Source organism: Labeo rohita, chromosome 23 (assembly GCF_022985175.1).
Source record: "Labeo rohita strain BAU-BD-2019 chromosome 23, IGBB_LRoh.1.0, whole genome shotgun sequence".
In the NCBI taxonomy this organism is placed as follows: domain Eukaryota; kingdom Metazoa; phylum Chordata; class Actinopteri; order Cypriniformes; family Cyprinidae; genus Labeo; species Labeo rohita.
The window spans coordinates 341082-360911 of record NC_066891.1 but is presented as its reverse complement, the minus strand read 5'-3'; the positions used below and the strand labels follow the sequence as shown (position 1 = coordinate 360911).

At 32.6% G+C, this 19830-nt stretch overlaps 1 protein-coding gene across 1 annotated transcript; it reads left to right on the top strand.

Moving 5' to 3' along the window:
- The first annotated feature begins 2706 nt into the window (after positions 1–2706).
- sh3gl2b (SH3 domain containing GRB2 like 2b, endophilin A1) lies at positions 2707–17826 on the top strand. The gene is made up of 9 exons (XM_051096974.1): positions 2707–3909; positions 11359–11427; positions 11778–11850; positions 11935–12078; positions 12517–12650; positions 12730–12888; positions 13507–13610; positions 13872–13996; positions 15589–17826. Exons 1-9 carry the CDS (start codon positions 3865–3867, stop codon positions 15783–15785), a joined length of 1050 nt encoding a protein of 349 aa, XP_050952931.1. The 5' UTR covers positions 2707–3864; the 3' UTR covers positions 15786–17826.
- Positions 17827–19830: the final 2004 nt, after the last annotated feature.

The window sequence follows — 19830 nt, the reverse complement described above, 5'->3', positions numbered from 1 at the left end:
GGTTTATGTAATTTACGTCATCACACCAATAGGTGGCGTCCGCGTCCAGTGAGTGCAGGTGGATCTGATTCACTGTAAACAACACTTAAAAACTTTGCTTTATAAAGGTTTTTTTTTAATGTTTATATAAATTGATTATGTACCCAGTTTCATTATTTGTTATTTTTCAGATTTAAAATACACTGCTGCTTTGAAAGTTTATGAACCCCTTACAATTTTCTATATTTCTGCATAAATATGACCAAAAAGTTCATCAGATTTTTGCACAAGTTTTGAAAATTGACAAAGAAAACCAAATTAAACAAATGAGTTGAAAATATATGCTTTGTCATTTATTTATTATGAAAAATTATTCAGCGTTAAATATTTGTGAGTTGCAAAAGTAGGTGAATCTCTAGGTTCAACAGTTAATTTGAAGGTGAAATTGGAGTCTGTCTGTTCAGAAGTGTTTTCAGTCTATAGGATGACAATTAGATGTTGGTTTATGCCCTGTTTTATTTAATAAACAGGGATCTATTGAAGTCTGATCTTGTTTATGAAAGTTAAACAAGATTTTGAATGCGAAAAACCCCAGGATAACTTCTAAACAACTAAAGGCCTTTGTCACGTTGGTTAATGTTGAAATTCATGAGTCCATCATCAGGAGAACAATGAACAACCATGGTGTGCATGGCAGAAAGCCACAACTCTCCAAAAAACACTGCTACCTGTCTGCAGTTTGATAAAGATCATGTGGACATGTCAGAAGGCTATTGGAGAAATGTTTTGTGGATGGATGAGACCAAAATATAATTTTTGGTTTAAATAAAAATTGTTATGTTTGGAGAAAGAAAAACACTGCATTCCAGCATAAGAAGAACCTTATCCCATCTGTGAAAAATGGTGGGGATAGTATCATGGTTTGGGCCTGTTTTGCTGCATCTGTCCATCATTAATGGAACAACAAATTCTGAATTATACCAGCAAATTCTAAAGGAAAATGTCAGGACATCTGTCCATGAACTAAAATTTAAAGCGAAATTGGGTCATGCAGCAAGACAACGACCCCAAGTGGACAATTCATTCTACCAAAAAAAGGTTAAACGAGAACAAAGGTAATGTTTTGGAACGACTGACTTTAATCCAATTAAAATGTTGTGGAAGGACCTGAAGCAGCAGTTCTTAGGAAGAAACTCACTAACATCACAGGGTTCAAGTGTTTCTGTACAAAAGAATGGGCTAAAATTCCTACAAATAGTTGTGCCGGACTGATCAGCAGTTACCAAAACGTTACCTTGAGTTATTGCATCAAAAAGGCGTCACAACAGATACTGAAAGCAAAGGTTCACATACTTGTGCACCTCGCAAATATTTAACACTGGATCATTTTTTGTCTTGTTTGTTTGATTGGATTCTCTTCGTCAACTTTAAGGACTTGTGTGAAAATATGATGTTTTGCGTTACATTTATGCAGAAATGTAGAAAATTCAAAAGCGTTTACAAACTATCAAACAGCACTGTATATTTTGAGTCCTAGACTTTCGACTTAAAATTTTAAACTCCACTGTAAGTTTGCACCCCACTCAGCATCAAGGATGTTTTTGTTTGTTTGTTTGTTTGTTTGTGTGTTTAAATAATAGGAAGCATAAAATCTGGCATTTTATTGTTGTTAAGTATTACATTCCACATTTCACAAGGCAGAATAACACCTGACACATGATCACATTGAGAACTTTTGGTTCTTCTGATGGTGTACTAACTAATTTTTTATTTATCATTTTTTATAGCTGATAATTGTTCATGAGTTTGTCCTGATCATAAAAGTGCACATTCTTTGGTTTTACCAGCATATTCTGCTTATTTTAAACAGTGACTGTATGACTTACATCCATCTTTTCACACGGAGGACAACTGAAGGGCTTAAACATAACTATTACAAAAGCTGCAAACATTCACTGATGCTCAAGAGGGAAACAAGTTGCATTACAGATCAAGTGGATGTAAAGTTCTGAACTTGAGGATCGGTGTAAATTATTATTTTTTTGTTTTGTGGCAAGCAGTGTTGTGAAGGTTACTTTGGAAATGTAATAGGTTACAGATTACAAGTTACTTGATTTAAAATGTAATAAGTAGTGTAACTTTTCAATTACTTTATTAAAGTAATGTAACATTACTTTTAATTACTTTCTGATTACTTTTTCTAAATTTCTAATATTTTCGACTGTTAATCATTTTGAAACATTTAAACCAGGCAGAGTTAAACTTACAGTAGTGTTCAACACTGATTACTGTCAGACTTTCAAAATCCTTTATCACTTGAATTAAGATTATAAGTAAGGGATAACATACATCTTTATTTTGTGATCACAACTGGCTGAAAGTACATTATCCCTCTTATTACACAGCTGCTTGATAGATTATTTAGAGGTTTCGTCTCAAAATTATTAGACATGAATCTGATCTGAGCTGAAATATTTCAACGCAAAGCATGAAGAAATCAGTTTCTAGCAAACGGCAAGTTCAAACTGGACATTTTAGGGACACAGTGCAGTGACACCAGTTTTCTTACACATTTCACCACATAAATAATTAAGTAGTAGTATTAGTTTGTTAGTTATCTTATAATCCATTACAGTGTACAAACAAAATAAAAAATGGCAGCAGCTGCATTTGTATGAAACAATAGAGCAAGTCCATGATACCAGGATGACAGAATTAAGAAATTGTCCACATAATATTGAATTAAGCTTTAATATTTTATTAGCTAATTAAACGCAAAGTTTCCCGCCAAGAAAAATGATCAAGCATATAGCACTGACTTAAGTTGCACCGAATGAGTCTGATCTGTGGAATAATTTAATTTAAAGCACAGCCACCACAAATTCAGACTTTTTTTTTTTTTTTTACTTTTTTTTTTTTTTTTGGCCTTTTTATGCCTTTTATTGTGATAGGACAGTAGAGAGACGACAGGAAAGAGCTGGAGGAGAGAGTTGCACTATATGTCATAACAAGATCATAACATAAATAACATCATAACAAGAAATAGTTTAATAGCTATGATACTAGATTTAAAATCAAATGTTTGCATAGTTATGACAGAAAACACTAACATCTAACAATGCCTTGGACAAAACAATCTTAAAAAATAAAGTTTATGCATAAACCCAAACAGATAATAAAACAGTTATGGAATAATCACGTGTCCTAAACTCCTGAAACACTGGTGTCTCATTTTAGAGCAGTCAATGCAATTTATGAAAGAAAAGTCAATTAAATCTGTATGTGGATGTGTGAAAAAATCAGATGTAATCCTCTTTGTAATCACTGGCATTTTTCAAAAAGTAACTTATTTAATTACACTTTTTTTCTCAGTAACTGTAACTTGTAATTAAATTACGTAATTCCGTTACATCTAATTAGTTACTCCCCAACACTGGTGTCAAGTATGTGGTTTCAGAAGGGTGATACCAGAACACACATATTGTTTTATATTTGTATAATTTCAAATAAGAGACAATGCAACCTCATGCACTCTCCTGTATAGCAAGTGAAATGCAAGACCCGTTCTCCGGCATCTGAAGTGAATCTCTGGTGTGTTTGAGCTGTCGCTGTCCGCGGTGCTGAAATCCACCGGAGCCGCTCAGAAACCGCCACGCGCGTCTTTCCGAAGCCCAAACTGTTCCTAGCGATGATTTATTGGTTCAGATCTGATTGTTCTCGGGCTCATCATCCGCGCGCGCTCAGGGCGGGTCGTGTGACGTCACGCGCGCGATCCTCGGACCAGACACTCGGCGAGTCCGCGCGACCGAAACGGATATTTGTACCTCAAAACACCCGTTAAACCACCACTTAGAGCGGAGCAAAGGGAACACACAAAGCGGGGCAATGTCTGTGGCGGGGCTGAAAAAGCAGTTTCACAAAGCGACTCAGGTAAGAGCGGAATCCGTCCGTTATTCGCGGTGCTGATGACACGATGCGTTTGATCCACACGAAACCGTCCATCACTCAGTCAGAGCACTGTCCGGTTAAACCTCGTTCGGGAAACGAGTTTGTCCTAAGAATAGACGCTTAAGTCTGCGGTCAGACGGTTAATGGGCTTGTTTATCAATGTATGAAAACAGCGCGAGACCTGCGGGTGACCAGACACCGTCACGTGATCCCAAATATTCACGCGCGTTATGTAATCGGCCGCGCGCGCTGGAATGATGCTCACCTGAGGAGAAGGGGAAAGGGTTTATTTTTACATTTTTTTTAAATTATTTTAATTAACAGTTCACAATGGCAGCCTGAATTAAGAATTTATGATAGGACAAAAATATATTTATAATATATAAATGATAGCTTATATAATTAATTATAGTTGAAATAACGCGTTGAATATGACATTTTGAAGTGGAAAGTCTAAAATGTGACCCTGGACCACAAAACAAGTCTTAAGTAGCTCAGGTGTATTTGTAGCAATAGTCAAAAACATGTTGTATGGGTCAAAATAATCATTTTATGCCAAAAATCATTAGGTTATTACGTATATCATGTTCCATGACTGTAAATATATCAAAACATAATTTTTGATTAGTAATATGCATTGCAAAGAACTTAATTTGGACAACTTTAAATGTGATTTTTGCATCCTCAGTTTCCAGAGTTTTAAATAGACAAATATTGTCCTGTCCTAACAAACCATACATCAATGGAAAGCTTTTTTATTCAGCTTTTGGATGATGTATAAATCTCAGTTTCAAAAAATGCACCTTTATGACTGGTTTTGTGGTCCAGGGTCACAAATAGTTTCTTTTCTAGAAAATCATTTCTATAATTTTAGTTTTACAGTGTAGAGAAAACAAGCATTTGTGACTTTTTTTGTAGTGTGTTAGTTCTTTGTTTCCTGCATTATATGAGGGTTTGTCTTAATAATACATTAGTGATAATGCATACATTCATTTGTGAGTGTATTTATCTGTGTGTTGGTGCATGGGTCTAAAATAGCTTGTCTCGCGTGACATCGGAAATAGAAATGTGAATCAATACTCTGTTCTTACTGCACACACACACTGACATGAATCAATACTCAGGGAACAGCAACAGTGTCACATCCACTGATGTGTGTTTGTGCTCTGCTGGTTAGTTCAGTCTTTACTGGTAATGAAAGTTGCATTGATAGTGAATTTTGAATGTTGAATTCAGCAGAGAGAACTGAGGGATCTTTAAGACGTCTAGAATCACTTGTGATGCTGTGAGATCTGGACAGATTAGTGTGTGAAACTGGATGCTCGCACACATCACGTGTGTCTGGACACACACACACACACACACTGCTTGAAACAGAGAATGGAATCTCTGCTGTGTGTGTGTGATTTAATGTTTGTTCAAGACAAGATGTGTAGTGGGTTAATGAACACTGAATCAAAATATTGGAAGTATTATAATATTTGTAATATTTTAATAAATATACAACAATTAAAATGATTAATACCTAATTTAATTTATTATAAATTTGTTTAATTTATGAAATACACCAATACTGTTAGGACAAGTTAAAGAAATCCAGTTTAGGTTTTGGAGGAGTAATTTTTATTTATTTTTATAGAAATATAATGATATGATTGATATTTAATATTAGGATACAACAGGGATAAAAAAAAATGCATTTTTCACTGTGCCCAAAATGTATTATTGCATAAAAAAAAAAATATAAGTTTGTACTGAACATTTATGAAGCAAGAGATTTTGTGTAAAAAAAAAAAGTTGTTTATTTTGTTTAAGAATCTTATAAATGTATGAGGTGACAAGAAGACATGGGTTAAAAGGCACACAGTATTGATATAAATACTTGAGCTAAAATAATGGGGTTTTTTTTAGTCATGTTAATATTTGTTCAAAACAATCACTTTAGCAAAGTTTGTAATATTTTCTGTTTTTTTTTTTTTTTTTTTTGATAAATAAAAGAATTTTGGTTCAATAAATGTCATTAAAATATGTTAATATAAAAAAATATATATTTTAAAACAGTAAAAGTGAAGATTTTGAAACCACTGAGGAAATTCCATAATAATTTAACATAGATTTACAATAGTAACAACAAATGATATTTTGATATATGATGATTATTGATTATCTCTAAGATGGGCACCCAATATAATATTATATTTACCATCTGAATCGAACAATGTCTTGTCAAAAAATTAAAAAGTCAGCCTTCTATTAATTATCATGTTAATTATTGTGCCTTTTAGCCCCAACAGCAGGGCTGCCTTTTACCCCAAATACCATACTTTTACATATTCTTTTGTTATTTAAAAACTGCTGTTTCTGTTATCTTAAACAAAACTGAAAATAAGTAGCAAGACCTTTGTCTCAAAATATATTCAACAATTTTAGCGATTCTCATTTGCTACTTAAATCTACAACATTTAAAAACATCAAATATTAGATCAAGTAAGCACAGAATCAACTTTGCACTGCTGCCTGCAATGATCAGCCAAATTTGCACATGCATTTTGAAAAGCCTAAGTTTTGTGACACGCTAAGTTTTTCTGCCTTCTAGTGCGCCTTTAGCCGTGTTGTACCTTATAATTAGTATATATGTATGTATATATGTGTATATGTATGTATGTATGTATGTATATGTGTGTGTGTATATATATATATATATTCAATTATATATTATGTAATTCAACTGTCCGGAAAAACAATACACAGTACACTGACATTGTGATGGTGAACAGATTCATAAACATGCTTCATAAACATCTTAAAAGCGTGTTGAGATACGACAAACTCCATAGAGGAGAGCAGAGAGATGAATAATTCATGCTTAGACTAAACCTGCAGCACTGCACCGCACATCTTTAATTTATACTGGCCAAACCACACACACACACACACACAGAGAGCTTCAGCTGTACGTTTAGAGCGTCTCTGTGATCGTTTCATATCAGTCTGATTACATAACGGCTATCGTTTGTACCAGTCTGACTGATGGATTGATCTAGACGATCCGTGCATGAGAGAGAGAAAGAGGAGTTTGTAATTGCATGTAGATAAGACTCCTGCAGAAACACTGAAAAAAATTAACCGAAAACCATCATTCTGTCATCATTTACTCCCCTGATGTCTTTTAAGAATGTTTGGAGTGTGATTGTATGCAGTTTATGCTGTACAAAAAAAAACATCTAAGTATTGTGAAGTTTTGTTTATCACAGACCTTATTTTACTCCGGAATTGTAAAACCTTATAAAAATGCATAAAAAATTCTGAAGTTAACCCACAGTGAATTAGTCTTCTAGGTTCATGGCTGAAATATTCTATTAATATTGTATTTATAAATATTTGGAATGAGTTTTTATTTTTATTTTTTATTTTTTGTTTCAGTTTTAATTTTAGTTTAAGTTTAGCTTTTACTTTTGTCATTTTTATTAATTTATTAATTTTTTTGTATTTTTTATTTATCTTTTATTTAATTAATTTTAGTTTTTTTTTTTTTGTACTTTAACTTAACATGTTTTATTTCAGTTATCTGCCAGGGCAAATAAAAAAAAAATACTTATATTTAGTTGTAAATTATTTTATTGCAGTTTTAGTTTCAGCCCTTTAGCTTAAGCCTTTTTATTATAGTTAGTCGCCAAGGCAGGGTTTTCAAAAATAATTCTATGTAGTTTTATTTTAAGTTTAAGTTTCATTTTTGTCTTCTTTTATTTAATTTTGAGCTTTATTTCAGTTAATGAAAATGATTTTAACAGTTAATAACACTGATGCATGGAGTTGTGATTAGCAAGTAAATGAGATATATTTGGTGTTTGCAGTGTTGTAGATGTTCTTTATGATGTCATCACTCACTCCACTTCCTCATCTCTGAGGTCAAAGGTCAGCAGGTTTCACTTATTGATTTTTCTCTCTTTGTGTTTAGCCACAAAACCTCAGAATTCCTGACAGTGTTGATTTATTGCTGGAATGATTAACTGACTGTCAAGCTGAATGTGAATCCTCTCAAGCTGTTGTTTTACAAAAGAAGCGCTTGACAACTCATTTTGATTACTGTCATTTGTCCTGTCACAGTCTAGTCATTTCACTGCAAATGCCGTCTGTGTGTGTGTGTGTGTGCTGAGTGTTTTCTATATGCTGCAGACACTGGAAAACCATTACAGAGTTTCTAGTAAGGTTAGTCTGTGAAAATGCCACTCAACCAGGCGTTTGTGTGTTTCCACATGACTGAACTCAAGCTCTCTGGAGAAACAGTGACACGATAGTCAGAGAAAAAATCTCTCCTCGTGTTCCTCACACATCTCAATTTGAAGTCTAATCTCATGTCACTCGTTTCATGTCTAAAATGTCTAACAATTTATATTTCATCTGGACTCCTTTTAATGGTTAAATTTAATCAAGCTTGTGTAATTAATTGAAATCATGAAATGTTTACAGTTTAACAAAAAAAAATATTTTAAAATTTTAACTAAAAGGGGCCTATGAAATCTCTTTTATTTTTTTTTCTCCCAAATTCCATTGTTTTTCATTTCTAAGTTCTTAAGTTTTACACATTACTTTCTCTTGGTTCTGTTTTAATGGTAAAATTTTAGTAATCAAAATTGTCTAATTAACTGAAATCATTACATTTGTGCAGTTTAACAACAGTTTTTTTTAAATGTTCAACAACAACAACAACAAAATCACATTTTTAGGGCCCCCATTTTTCCCTCCAAATTCCATTTTATTCTTACCAAAATTAGTTTTTAGTTTTAATTTTTCTGAAAATTTTTCATGTCTAATCAATTGAATTCATACATTTTTAAAAATGTAATCATTTATTAAACTGTTGCAATAATAGTGCCCAATATTTATTTATTTATAGATTTTTTTTTTAATTTTTCATTTTTTTTTTATTCATGATTTAATACTATGTTAGCCCATTTACACCAGGTAATTCATGTCTTAAAAATATGAAAATATGACATACTTAAATCATAACTTTGAGATAAAAAGTCAAAATTATGAGAGAAAAAGTCGAAATTGTGACTTTAAAAAATCGACATTATGAGATTAAGTCTTCGAAATTATGACTTAAGTAAATTGTATTTTGACATTTATCTCATAATTATGACTTTTAAAGTCATTGTTTTGATTTATGACTTTTAGGTCATCTTTTGATTTTTAATCTCATAATTTTTACTTTTTAAATCATAATTTTGAATTTTTATCTCATAATTTCAATTTAGTAAATCATAATTTCTATTTTAAATATCATTTTGACTTTTTACATCATAATTATGACTTAAATCATAATTTGCCTTTTTTATCTCGTAAATACAACTTAACGGGGTCATCGGATGCTAAGTTCACTTTAACATGTTTTTTGAACATTAACGTTGGCAGTGTTGACAAATCTACCCTTTGATAAAAATCTTTTTCAAATAATTTCAGATGCCTTTAGTAAATCATAAGTTGATTTGCCTTTTTTCAGATCTTGTCCGACCTCCATGTTATAATTTAAGGGATGGGGTCAAGAATATCTGATTGCTGAGGTTTTGTGTTGCTGGATGTTTCATAGTTACATTTGAACATTAATGAATGCCTCCCGATGTCATATGTATGTTCACAAAATTTGATCCACACTACAGCAGAAGTGAGTATAAGGGATAAAATCTTTGCAATGTCTTTTCTAATAATGTGTTTGTTAGCAAGTTTAAAATGGCTAAATCCATGTAAACAGGGCATCCCAGAGAGATGAGGGGCGGGGCGAGCAGAGCTCATTTGCATTTAAAGCAGCCTCGACCAGAATGAGATGATTTTTGCAGAGCTCATTTTGACAATGTGTTGTTTTACAAAACCATTGAGAGTTTTTAACCAAAGTATATTATAGACTTTTCATTAAGACCCTGAAGAATCATATCAACTTTATGTACGTCATAATTTCTTATTTTAATCTCGTAATTTTGACTTTTACGTCATAATTATGACTTAAATCATAATTTCAACTTTTAAAGTCATAATTTTGACTTTTTATCTCATAATTATGACTTAAGTATGTCATAATTTCGACTTTGTAAGGCATTAATTTTTTTCTTACCTGGTGGAAATAGACTTCCATATAAAACAAACTTTCAGAAGTGTATTTTAGTGTACAACAGACACGTTTTCTTGAAGTTAATCTAAAATTTTATTTTTTATAGATCTTTGAGTTTCTGTGTGTTTCTGCTCATAGGTTTTCTCAAAGTAAATGGTGAAATGCTGGTAAAGTGAGTCTTAGATGTGTTTATGTCCTCATACAGTGATATTGTTCAGTCCATTTTGTCATTGATTTCAGTGTACAGTCCAACTTGTGATTCATTCATCCAAAATTAGCCAAATTCTGTGACATTCAGTATTATACTGTAAATTGCCTGTATTTGACTGGATTCATAAATGTCCCATTATAAACACAGATGATGTGATGAGGCAGACAGACAGGTGGAGGGGGTTGGTTGTACAGCTCTATTTTCTGTCTAATGGTATCATCAGGTCATTGTTGCTATGGAAACTGGCTCTCTCGTGTAGCACTTTCACAATCCTCACATGATATTCAGACCCTGGAATAAACAAGAGCTTCCTTCCTTTCATATACACACATACTGTATGATTCATATCAGCAGAATGACTACAAACCCTGAACAATACCGCTTATGAATAATTAGTGTCTTTGAGTGGATTTTATCTTCTGTGTAGTGAAGTGGCACTCTCTGATGGTCTTCTAAAGATCTTTACTGGTTCTCTTGAGAAAAACAAGTAAACAGACCATAATTACTAGTGTGAATTACTAGTGGAGCATCTGCAGTTTACAATCATCCAATCCACAACCCACACACTGCACAAACTGTGCTCTTACTCAGTGTTTCTGACTTGTTTTCTAGTTAAAAATGCCAAAAAATCTCATTTACTTGCCAAGTAAAATCATAGATATTAAGTCTTGTTTTCTAAAAAGATTAAAGTTTATTTTTTAATAGTTTAGTTAGTAGTTGTATTCAAACATTTTAATTTCACATCAAATTTATTAATTATAAAAAATGTCAAATTTGATGTGTGTGTGTATATATAATGTGTTTTTCTTTTGTATTCAGTTTGGTTTTTTTAACCCATTTGAGATTTTTTTTTCTTGTAATCATAAAATGTAAACAAAAAAAAAAAAAAAAATCAGAAAGCAAGAAATAATATATATAATAATCAGTTGTATCTCCAGTAAATGTATCTTAATTTAAGGTGGTTTAAATATTTGTACTAAAAAACAAGACAAAAATAGTGAGAAAGAACGTGTTATTATTATTATTATTATTTTTTTTAGTTTATTCAAAGCAACATTGTGTTTGTGTGTTTTGTGTAATTGTAATCATTTGTGTGTTTTGTCACCTGTAGAAAGTCAGTGAGAAGGTTGGAGGAGCTGAAGGAACCAAACTCGACGATGACTTCAAAGAAATGGAAAAGGTACGTTAATACACAAACACAGAAGCGCGTATACACAGCAAAAATGATTCTTACTTAGTATTTCTGTCTTGTTTTCAATGACAAATGTCTAAAAATTATTAAATCAAGATGCATTTTCTTGAGAAGAAAAAATATTTAAGATATTAAGATTTTGCTTCTCCATTTAATGTATCTTGATTTGAGAATGTTTAGATATTTGTACTGGAAAACAAGTTATTAATTTTTATTTATAATATTTAATTTATTTTGCATGAGAATGCATTATTTTTTACGTATATTATTACCACCACAGACAAACCTAAACCTTAAAACACACTTTAATTCATGAACTCGTATGTGTTTGTGTGCAGAGAGTGGACATTACAAGCAGAGCGGTGCTCGACATCATGACCAAAACCACAGAATACCTGCAGCCAAACCCTGGTGAGTGTGTGTTCATGTGTGTGCATATTTGTGTGTGCATGTGAATCAGCAGCTCTTCTGAATGTGTGTGTGTGTGTGTTTCAGCATCCAGGGCCCGTCTAAGTATGATCAACACCATGTCTAAGATCCGGGGTCAGGAAAAGGGTCCAGGTTACCCTCAGGCTGAGACGGTGCTGGGAGACGCCATGCTAAAATTCGGCCGTGAGCTCGGAGAAGAGTCCAGCTTTGGTAACACACTTAAACACATGTTTTTTTTTTTTTTTTGCTGCAATGCAGTTAATCTCCAAAGTTTTTGCCTTCAATTTTCTACTATATTACTATTTTTGCAACTGCAGTAAAAATGGGACAAATCAGCATATTAGAATGATGTCTGAAGGATCTTCTGACACTAAAGAATGGAGTAATGATGCTGAATATTCAGTTTTGATCACAGCAATCAATTACATTTTAACACATATTCACACAGAAAATTTTTTTTTTTAAATTGTAATAATATTTCACAGTTTTACTGTATTTTTGACCAAATATCAGCACTTTTAGAAAACTATGTCGGAGTTGGAGATTTGTAGTTTAGTGAAACTTAAATCAGGTTGAAAGTTGGAAAAATGCTTTTAGTTTAAATTTCAGAATATTTTCAGTTGTTTGTTGTTTGTCTGTGTGTCTCAGGTTTGGCTCTGCTGGACGCCGGTGAATCCATGCGTGAGCTCGGTGAGGTGAAAGATGCTTTAGATATAAACGTCAAACAGAACTTCATAGACCCGCTGCAGAACCTTCACGACAAAGATCTCAAAGAGATTCAGGTGAGTTAGACTGGTGTTTCTGTGAGAGAGCTGAATGCTGACAGACAGACACGTGTAAATGTGTGTCCTTGTCCCACAGCACCATCTGAAGAAGATGGAAGGCCGCCGTCTAGACTTCGATTATAAGAAGAAGCGTCAAGGGAAAGTGACGGATGATGAGATCAAACAGGCGCTGGAGAAATTTGACGAGTCAAAAGAGATCGCGGAGCAGAGCATGTTTAACCTGCTGGAGAATGACGTACGGTTTTGTACTAACTACCATTTGTGCTAGTAATCCACCATAGAATCTAGAATGCTGTATATCACAATGCAAATCTCAGAAATCTTTAAAATACATATTGTTTTTTGCACTTTCATTCCAAACTGCAGATCTACATTTCATTCGTAATGCTGGAAATGGAAGTCGAGCCCATTGTATTGTGGGATACAGTACCTCAGTGTATACTATCATAGTTTCTAATTAATAGTTTGGATTAGTTTTTATTTTTATATTTTTAATTTTTAATAAAAACACCAAACATTAACAAAAATTACTGTTACAAAATAGTTGAAAACACTTAATAATTGTGTGTGTTTATTGGTTTGTTTATATAATTTTAATTAATTTTTAATTCAGTGTTAGTTACTTTAGTAAAGCAAATTAAACTGAACAAAAATGAGAAATGTTGTCTTGACAGCTAGCTGTAATAAAATAATTTTCAAATTTTTTGTATTTTATTCAGTTTTTCTTAATTTTCATTTTATTTTAAGCATTAAAAAAAGTTATCAATGTTGTTCTGCTGACAAAAAAAAAAAACATTTGTGAATCCCTTTGTTACAGTATATAGTATATTAGCTTGTGTTTGTGTGTGTGTAGATCGAACAGGTGAGTCAGCTGGCAGCTCTGGTTCAGGCTCAGGTGGAGTATCATCAGCAGGCCGCTGAGATCCTGCAGCAGCTCTCCAGCAAGATAGAAGACAGGTCAGATGCTCCAAACTTCCTTCATGCACCTGGGTTCTTCACACAACACATGTTGTACATCCACTGGAAGAGACATTAATTCACATTAAAACAAGCCAGAAACATGTTTCTAAAAAAATAAAATAAAATTGTCTTTATAATTACATGCCAGTAAATATTGAAGTATTATTTTTACATTTTACAATGGAGGCTTTATTCTTGAATTATTATTATGTGTTGTTGATTAAAATATGTGTGTGTGTGTGTGTGTGTGTGTTACAGGATAAAGGATATGTCCAACAAACCCCGGAAGGAGTTCACCCCCAAACCCCGCATGGAGCTTCAACTGCCCAGTGAGAATCACAATGGAGGAATAAACTCTGCAAAATCACCTGCACGCTCACCAGGTACAAACACACACAAACAGATAAGTTCAATTCATATTTCACCCCCAAAATCAAAAGAAAAAAAGAAGTATAAATAACTTTAAATCTGTCAAAATAGAAAAGTCAACATTTCACTGTAAAAATAACTTTTCAAAGTTATGTTTTATGAGAAAATACTATTTCAGTCTTTCTACTTATGACTCTTAAGTTTAATTTAATGTTACTTGCTATTTCTTTGTAACTATTCGTGAAATTTCCTAACAATTTCAGAGTGAAAATTGTTTCAAAGGAAATCCTGCAGGATTATTTTTTTCAATGTACAACTATAACGATAACAATACAGAATAACAATGTCATTGGAATCACTTTCAAAGCAATGTCCAGAAAAAAAATCTGAAGTCTGGTTCTACATTCATGTTGACATATTATAGTTAGAAAACAAATACATTTTCACCATGTTTTTAGGAATGAAATGATATAGACATCAGTGTGAATGAAATATAAACAAACCCCTCAGTAAAAACCTTCAGAATATAGAGAAAATAAAACTGTAAGTTTTTGTTGTTTGTAAGCTGTTAAAGTGGAGAAACAAACTCAAAGCCTTTAAAGATATGCATTTTCACCAATGTTTTTAGAAATAAAATGTTGTATAAATCAGTGTAAATGAAATATGAACAAACCCCTCAGTAAAAACTTCAGACTATAGAGAGGAATGCAGCTGTAAGTTTTCATGTATATAAGTAATGCTGAAGTGGAGAAACAAACTCACAGGCTTTAAAGATATGCATTTTCGCCAAGTTTTAAGAATAAAATGTTGTATAAATTAGTGTGATTGAAATATGAACAAACCTCTCAGTAGAAACCTTTAGAATATAAAGAGAAATAAAACTGTAAGTTTTTGTGTATGTAAGTGATGCTAAAGTGGAGAAACAAAGTCACAGCCTTTAAAGATATGCACTTTTGCTAATGTTTTTAAAAATAAAACATTGTATAAATCAGTGTGAATGAAATATGAACAAACCCCTCAGTAAAAATGTTCAGAATATAGAGAGGAATAAAACTGTAAGTTTTGGTGTATGTAAGTAATGCTAAAGTGGAGAAACAAACTCAAAGCCTTTAAAGATATGCATTTTCGCCTATGTTTTTAGAAATAAAATGTTGTATAAATCAGTGTGAATGAAATATGAACAAACCCTTCAGTAAAAACCTTCAGAATGTAGAGAGGAATAAAACTGTAAGTTTTGGTGTTTGTAAGTGCTACTGAAGTGGAGAAAAAACTTTTAAAGATATGTATTGGAATTGAAATCTACAGACACAAATAGATGAAGTGCAGAAAAATAAACACTTAGGTGTGTATTTTGGATTTTTTCTTTCTATACCAGTCTAAAACAACACTCTGTATTTTGTTTAGCTTTTATTTGATTGTTTTCATACTAGATATTTTGACTTTGTTCTTTGCAAATATACATTCTGTAAAATGTTTTAGTTAATTAAAGTTTTCAATCTAATAACTTTTGATTTTGTTTAAATATAGTTCTTGTTTCTGTTAATGATAATAACTTCACATTTCACTAACTGGTTTTTAAAGAGCTTTCGTTCTGTCTGTCGCTCAGCTCCGTTGGATCAGCCGTGTTGTCGCGCACTCTATGACTTCGAGCCAGAGAACGAGGGTGAGCTTGGCTTCAAGGAGGGCGACATCATCACTTTGACCAATCAGATCGACGACAACTGGTACGAGGGCATGATCCACGGCCAGTCAGGGTTCTTCCCCATCAATTACGTGGACATCCTGGTGCCTCTGCCTCACTAGGCTCCGCCCACCCCTGCTGTTGCCTAGCAACCCAACAGCCGCCTTTATCGTGCATCTGTGCTACAGCTTCACTTCCTGTTCCTGTCGATCAGTTACTTGGAGGATTATGATGATGATGATGAAGAGGAGGAGGATTATAGACATTACGGAGTCCTGTCTGAGTGGAGAAACAGTTCAAGTGCTCAGTGTGAGTGTGTGTGAGTGTTTGCGCTCCTGGACTCGTGGTTTACGGTGAATCATGAGTTGGTGTATATTGTTTTTCTCGTGTTTCAGATTATTTATTTGTACTTCGCCTTGATTGACGTAAGGGAACTGGCGCTTCACTCTTCTGATCAACCTCACTTAGTCCAGCTCTATCCCAGCATGCTTATAGGAAAGTTCTGGATCTCCAGATGTGTGTTTGATTGCATTGCCGCTCTCTGTTTATCACACGTTAAAATCTTTTTCCTAGCTAAGCTGCGAACAACAAAATGTTGTTCTGATTGAATTTTATTGCTTGCTGATGCATTTTGGCTTTGGCTTAGAACAGAAATGTTGCTCCTGCGCTGCAAAAGTGATGTTTTATCTTTATTTCCAGTACAAATATCTAAATATTCTTAAATCCAGAAACAAAAAAATATTAAATCTTGTTTTCTGAACAATTAATCAAAACCAAATGAGTTTAGGCTTAAATCAATAAAAATACATGACAGTGGCATCTGAAAAATTTTTGAATTTTGAATTAAGTTTTTCTGACCCCATTGACAAATATTTTTTTCTTTAAGCAAACCTATTTATCATCATTTTCATTAAACAAGACTTCATATTTTAAGACATTTAGTTTCTCAAGTAAATATATTTTTTTTTTTAGATATTTATAATGGAAAACAAGACAAAAATAGGGTAACATTTTACAATAAAGTCCCATTAGTTAACTTTGGTTAACTAAAATTAACTAACAATGAGCAATACGTTTGCTACAGTCTTTATTAATCTTTGTTAATAAAAAATACAACTGTTCATTGTTAGTTCACGTTAGCTCAGGTCCATTAAATAATATTAACAGATGCAACAATATAAATCATATTACCTAAGATTAATAAGTGCTTTAGAATTATTGTTCATTGTTATTTAATGTTAATGGAATATTGTAGTGTTACCCAAAATTACTAAGAATATAATTTTTGCTCTGTTCTCTGTTTTTGCTTGTTTAAGATTTATTTATTTGTTTATAATTTACAGTGAAATATAAAAATGCAATAAGGATATTGAACATAAAGCACACACGTCGACATGACGTATTTTGGAGCATGGTAGCTGGTTTGTTATTGGTCCAAAGTGGTCAACCAGCCCTAAACAGCTCAACCAAGATAGTCGACCAGATCAACCTTGAGCTAACAGTCCAACTGTTAAAGCATGTAGACTAGCAAATGTCCAGCAATGTGCAGCCATCATAAGCTAGTTAAACTGGGTTTTTCTTGAAGGTTTCTTCTCAGCCTGATGGTAGATGTTTCCTAAAGCAGCATACAAAGTCTTATTTTTGAAATAAGTGGTATTTCCACAAATGCCAAGATTGTGTTACCGGAGTGCGCTGGTTATTGTGTGTGTGTGATCGTTTCCACATAGAATATAATGCTAGTTACTACCGTAGTGTTAGTGGTTAGTCGTTAGTGCCGTGATGTTTGTAAGCACATGTGGTTTGAGAAAGACTATTTTTAATGTTAAACTGATGGATTGATTGCAGCTGATGAACATATATAGCGTCTAACAGACTGAAGTGTAGCAGCATTTGTTGTTTTAATGGTTGATGGACCATGTTCTTCAGCACAGCTCACGCTGTGTGTCGTTTGATGCCTTCAACGCGTTCGGCCTTCGTTTGAAACCCATGCCGTACGTCGACCATTGCTTGCGGCCGGACCAGTGACTATGGAGGCCATTTTTACGCCATGGAATATTAAAAATATAAAAAAGGTAAATGGACTTTTTATCTCACAGTTGTGACTTTTTTCTCACAGATGCAAGTTTATATCTAGCACTTTTCGCAGTTCTTTTTTTTTTTTTTTTTTTTTTTTCTGACCTTTTTTTCAAAATCTCAAAATTCTTTTCATTTTTGTCACTGAATTAAAAAAAAGGCAATTGTAGCTATTTATCTTGCAGTTCTGATTTTTTTTTCCCAAAATTGCGTTTTGTTAAAAAAATTCTCACAAATCTGAGTTTACGTTGTGATTCTGACTTCTTGATTTCTTTGAATCTTAAAATCTCTAAATATTTTTAGATTTTTTTTTGCCACAGAATTTTAAATGATTTATCTCACAATTATGAATTTTTACTCACATTGCAAAAGTTTATATCTAGCACTTGCAAGTTATAAACTTGTAATTGCGAGTGTATTTTGTATTTTACAATTCTGACCTATTTTTTTTTTTAATTTTGGGTTTACATCTCACAATTATTTTCGTTTTTGCTGCTGAATTTAAAATAATGGTAGTTGTGACTATTTAGCTCTCAGTTCTGATTTTTTTCGCTTTTTTTTTTTTTGTTAATTGAGTTTAAAAAATAATGGTAACATTTTTTCTCAGAAATCCGAAATTACAACTTGTGATTCTGACGCTTTTTCTTGAAATTTTGCGTGTACATCTCTTTCATATTTTGCCAAGGAATTAACAAAAATGTAATTGTTACGATTTATTTCGCAATTCTGAATTTTCCTCCAGAATTCTGAGTTTACAACTCATGATTGGACCTTTTTTTCTCAGAAAATTTCTCTCAGAGTTTTTTTCTCAGAGTTTACTTTTCACAATTCTGACATCCTTCTTGGAATTTGGACTTTTTTTCTTGGAATGTTTAGTTTATATCTCACAATTCTGACTTTCTTTCCAAAAATCTGAGTTTAAATTTTGCATATTTTATTTATTTATTTTTTTTTGGCGTGGAATAAAAAATATTAATTATTAACACTTTGACAATTCTGACTTTTCTTCACAATTTTGACCTTTTTCCTCAGAACTGAAAACAATTTAGAATTGTGACGTAAAACTTGCAATTACCATTTTTATGTTTTTAATCCGTGGTGGAAATAAGCTTTCATCATTTTTGATTTAGTAACGCAGCGGAGAGTTTCTTCTTTTTGTCATGATTTTATTCAGGGCTGGTAGCTGAAGAAATGCATCTGTTCTGGAGGACAGCAGATTTCTTTATGTGAGTGTGTGTGTTTTGTGCCATCTGTTCTCCATCACGTGTGTCTGAATCAGGTGCGACGCTACAACCCATGCATCACATCTCCTTCACGGTCATCGAGGTTTTGTCCTAAACAGCCATGAACACAAGCGACAAACGATGTTTTGTTTTGATTTCTGGTGTGTTGTGCTGTGTAGCCCCGCCCACACAGCTTCACCTGTTTTCTGATTGGCTGTGATTGTTTCATGTAAAGTACATGTCGCATGTGGTTTGGTGAATCTTATGAAACCTGTGAAGAATATCAAGTCCAGCTCATATTTCACCCCAATTATATTTGACCTTTTTAAAGTCAAATAATGTGTGTTAATTTTTTGCATGGTGTCATTATTTTTATGACAATTAAACCTGTTTACAGTGTTGAAAATATGAGTTCTACTCTAATGCTAACAACGTATTGTCAATAGTAAAGTATATTTGTAAAGTACAAATGAAATGTATATCACTGATTATTTATTTATTTATTAATGTGTGTATGTTAGCCAAACCTCTGTGGAATTATATGTAAAAAAATATATATAAATTTCTTAAAGAAAAAATATTATATATAATATAATTATATTATATATATTAACATGTTCATGTTCTCTGATGACGGTTAATGGTCAGCTAAACAAAATACTTCCCATTTTATTAAGTGTTGTACTGAGATTATATTATTGATAATCAGAGTTAGAATTTAATTTATTTCATAAATGAATTATGTTTTTAAAGTCTTCCTAAAAGCTAGTGTCCTATTTTTTTTCTGTTTTAAAAATTATTTATTTGAATTTAATTTTTTAATTATATGATTATTGGCTTTTCAGAAACTCATGATTGTGTATTTAGTGTA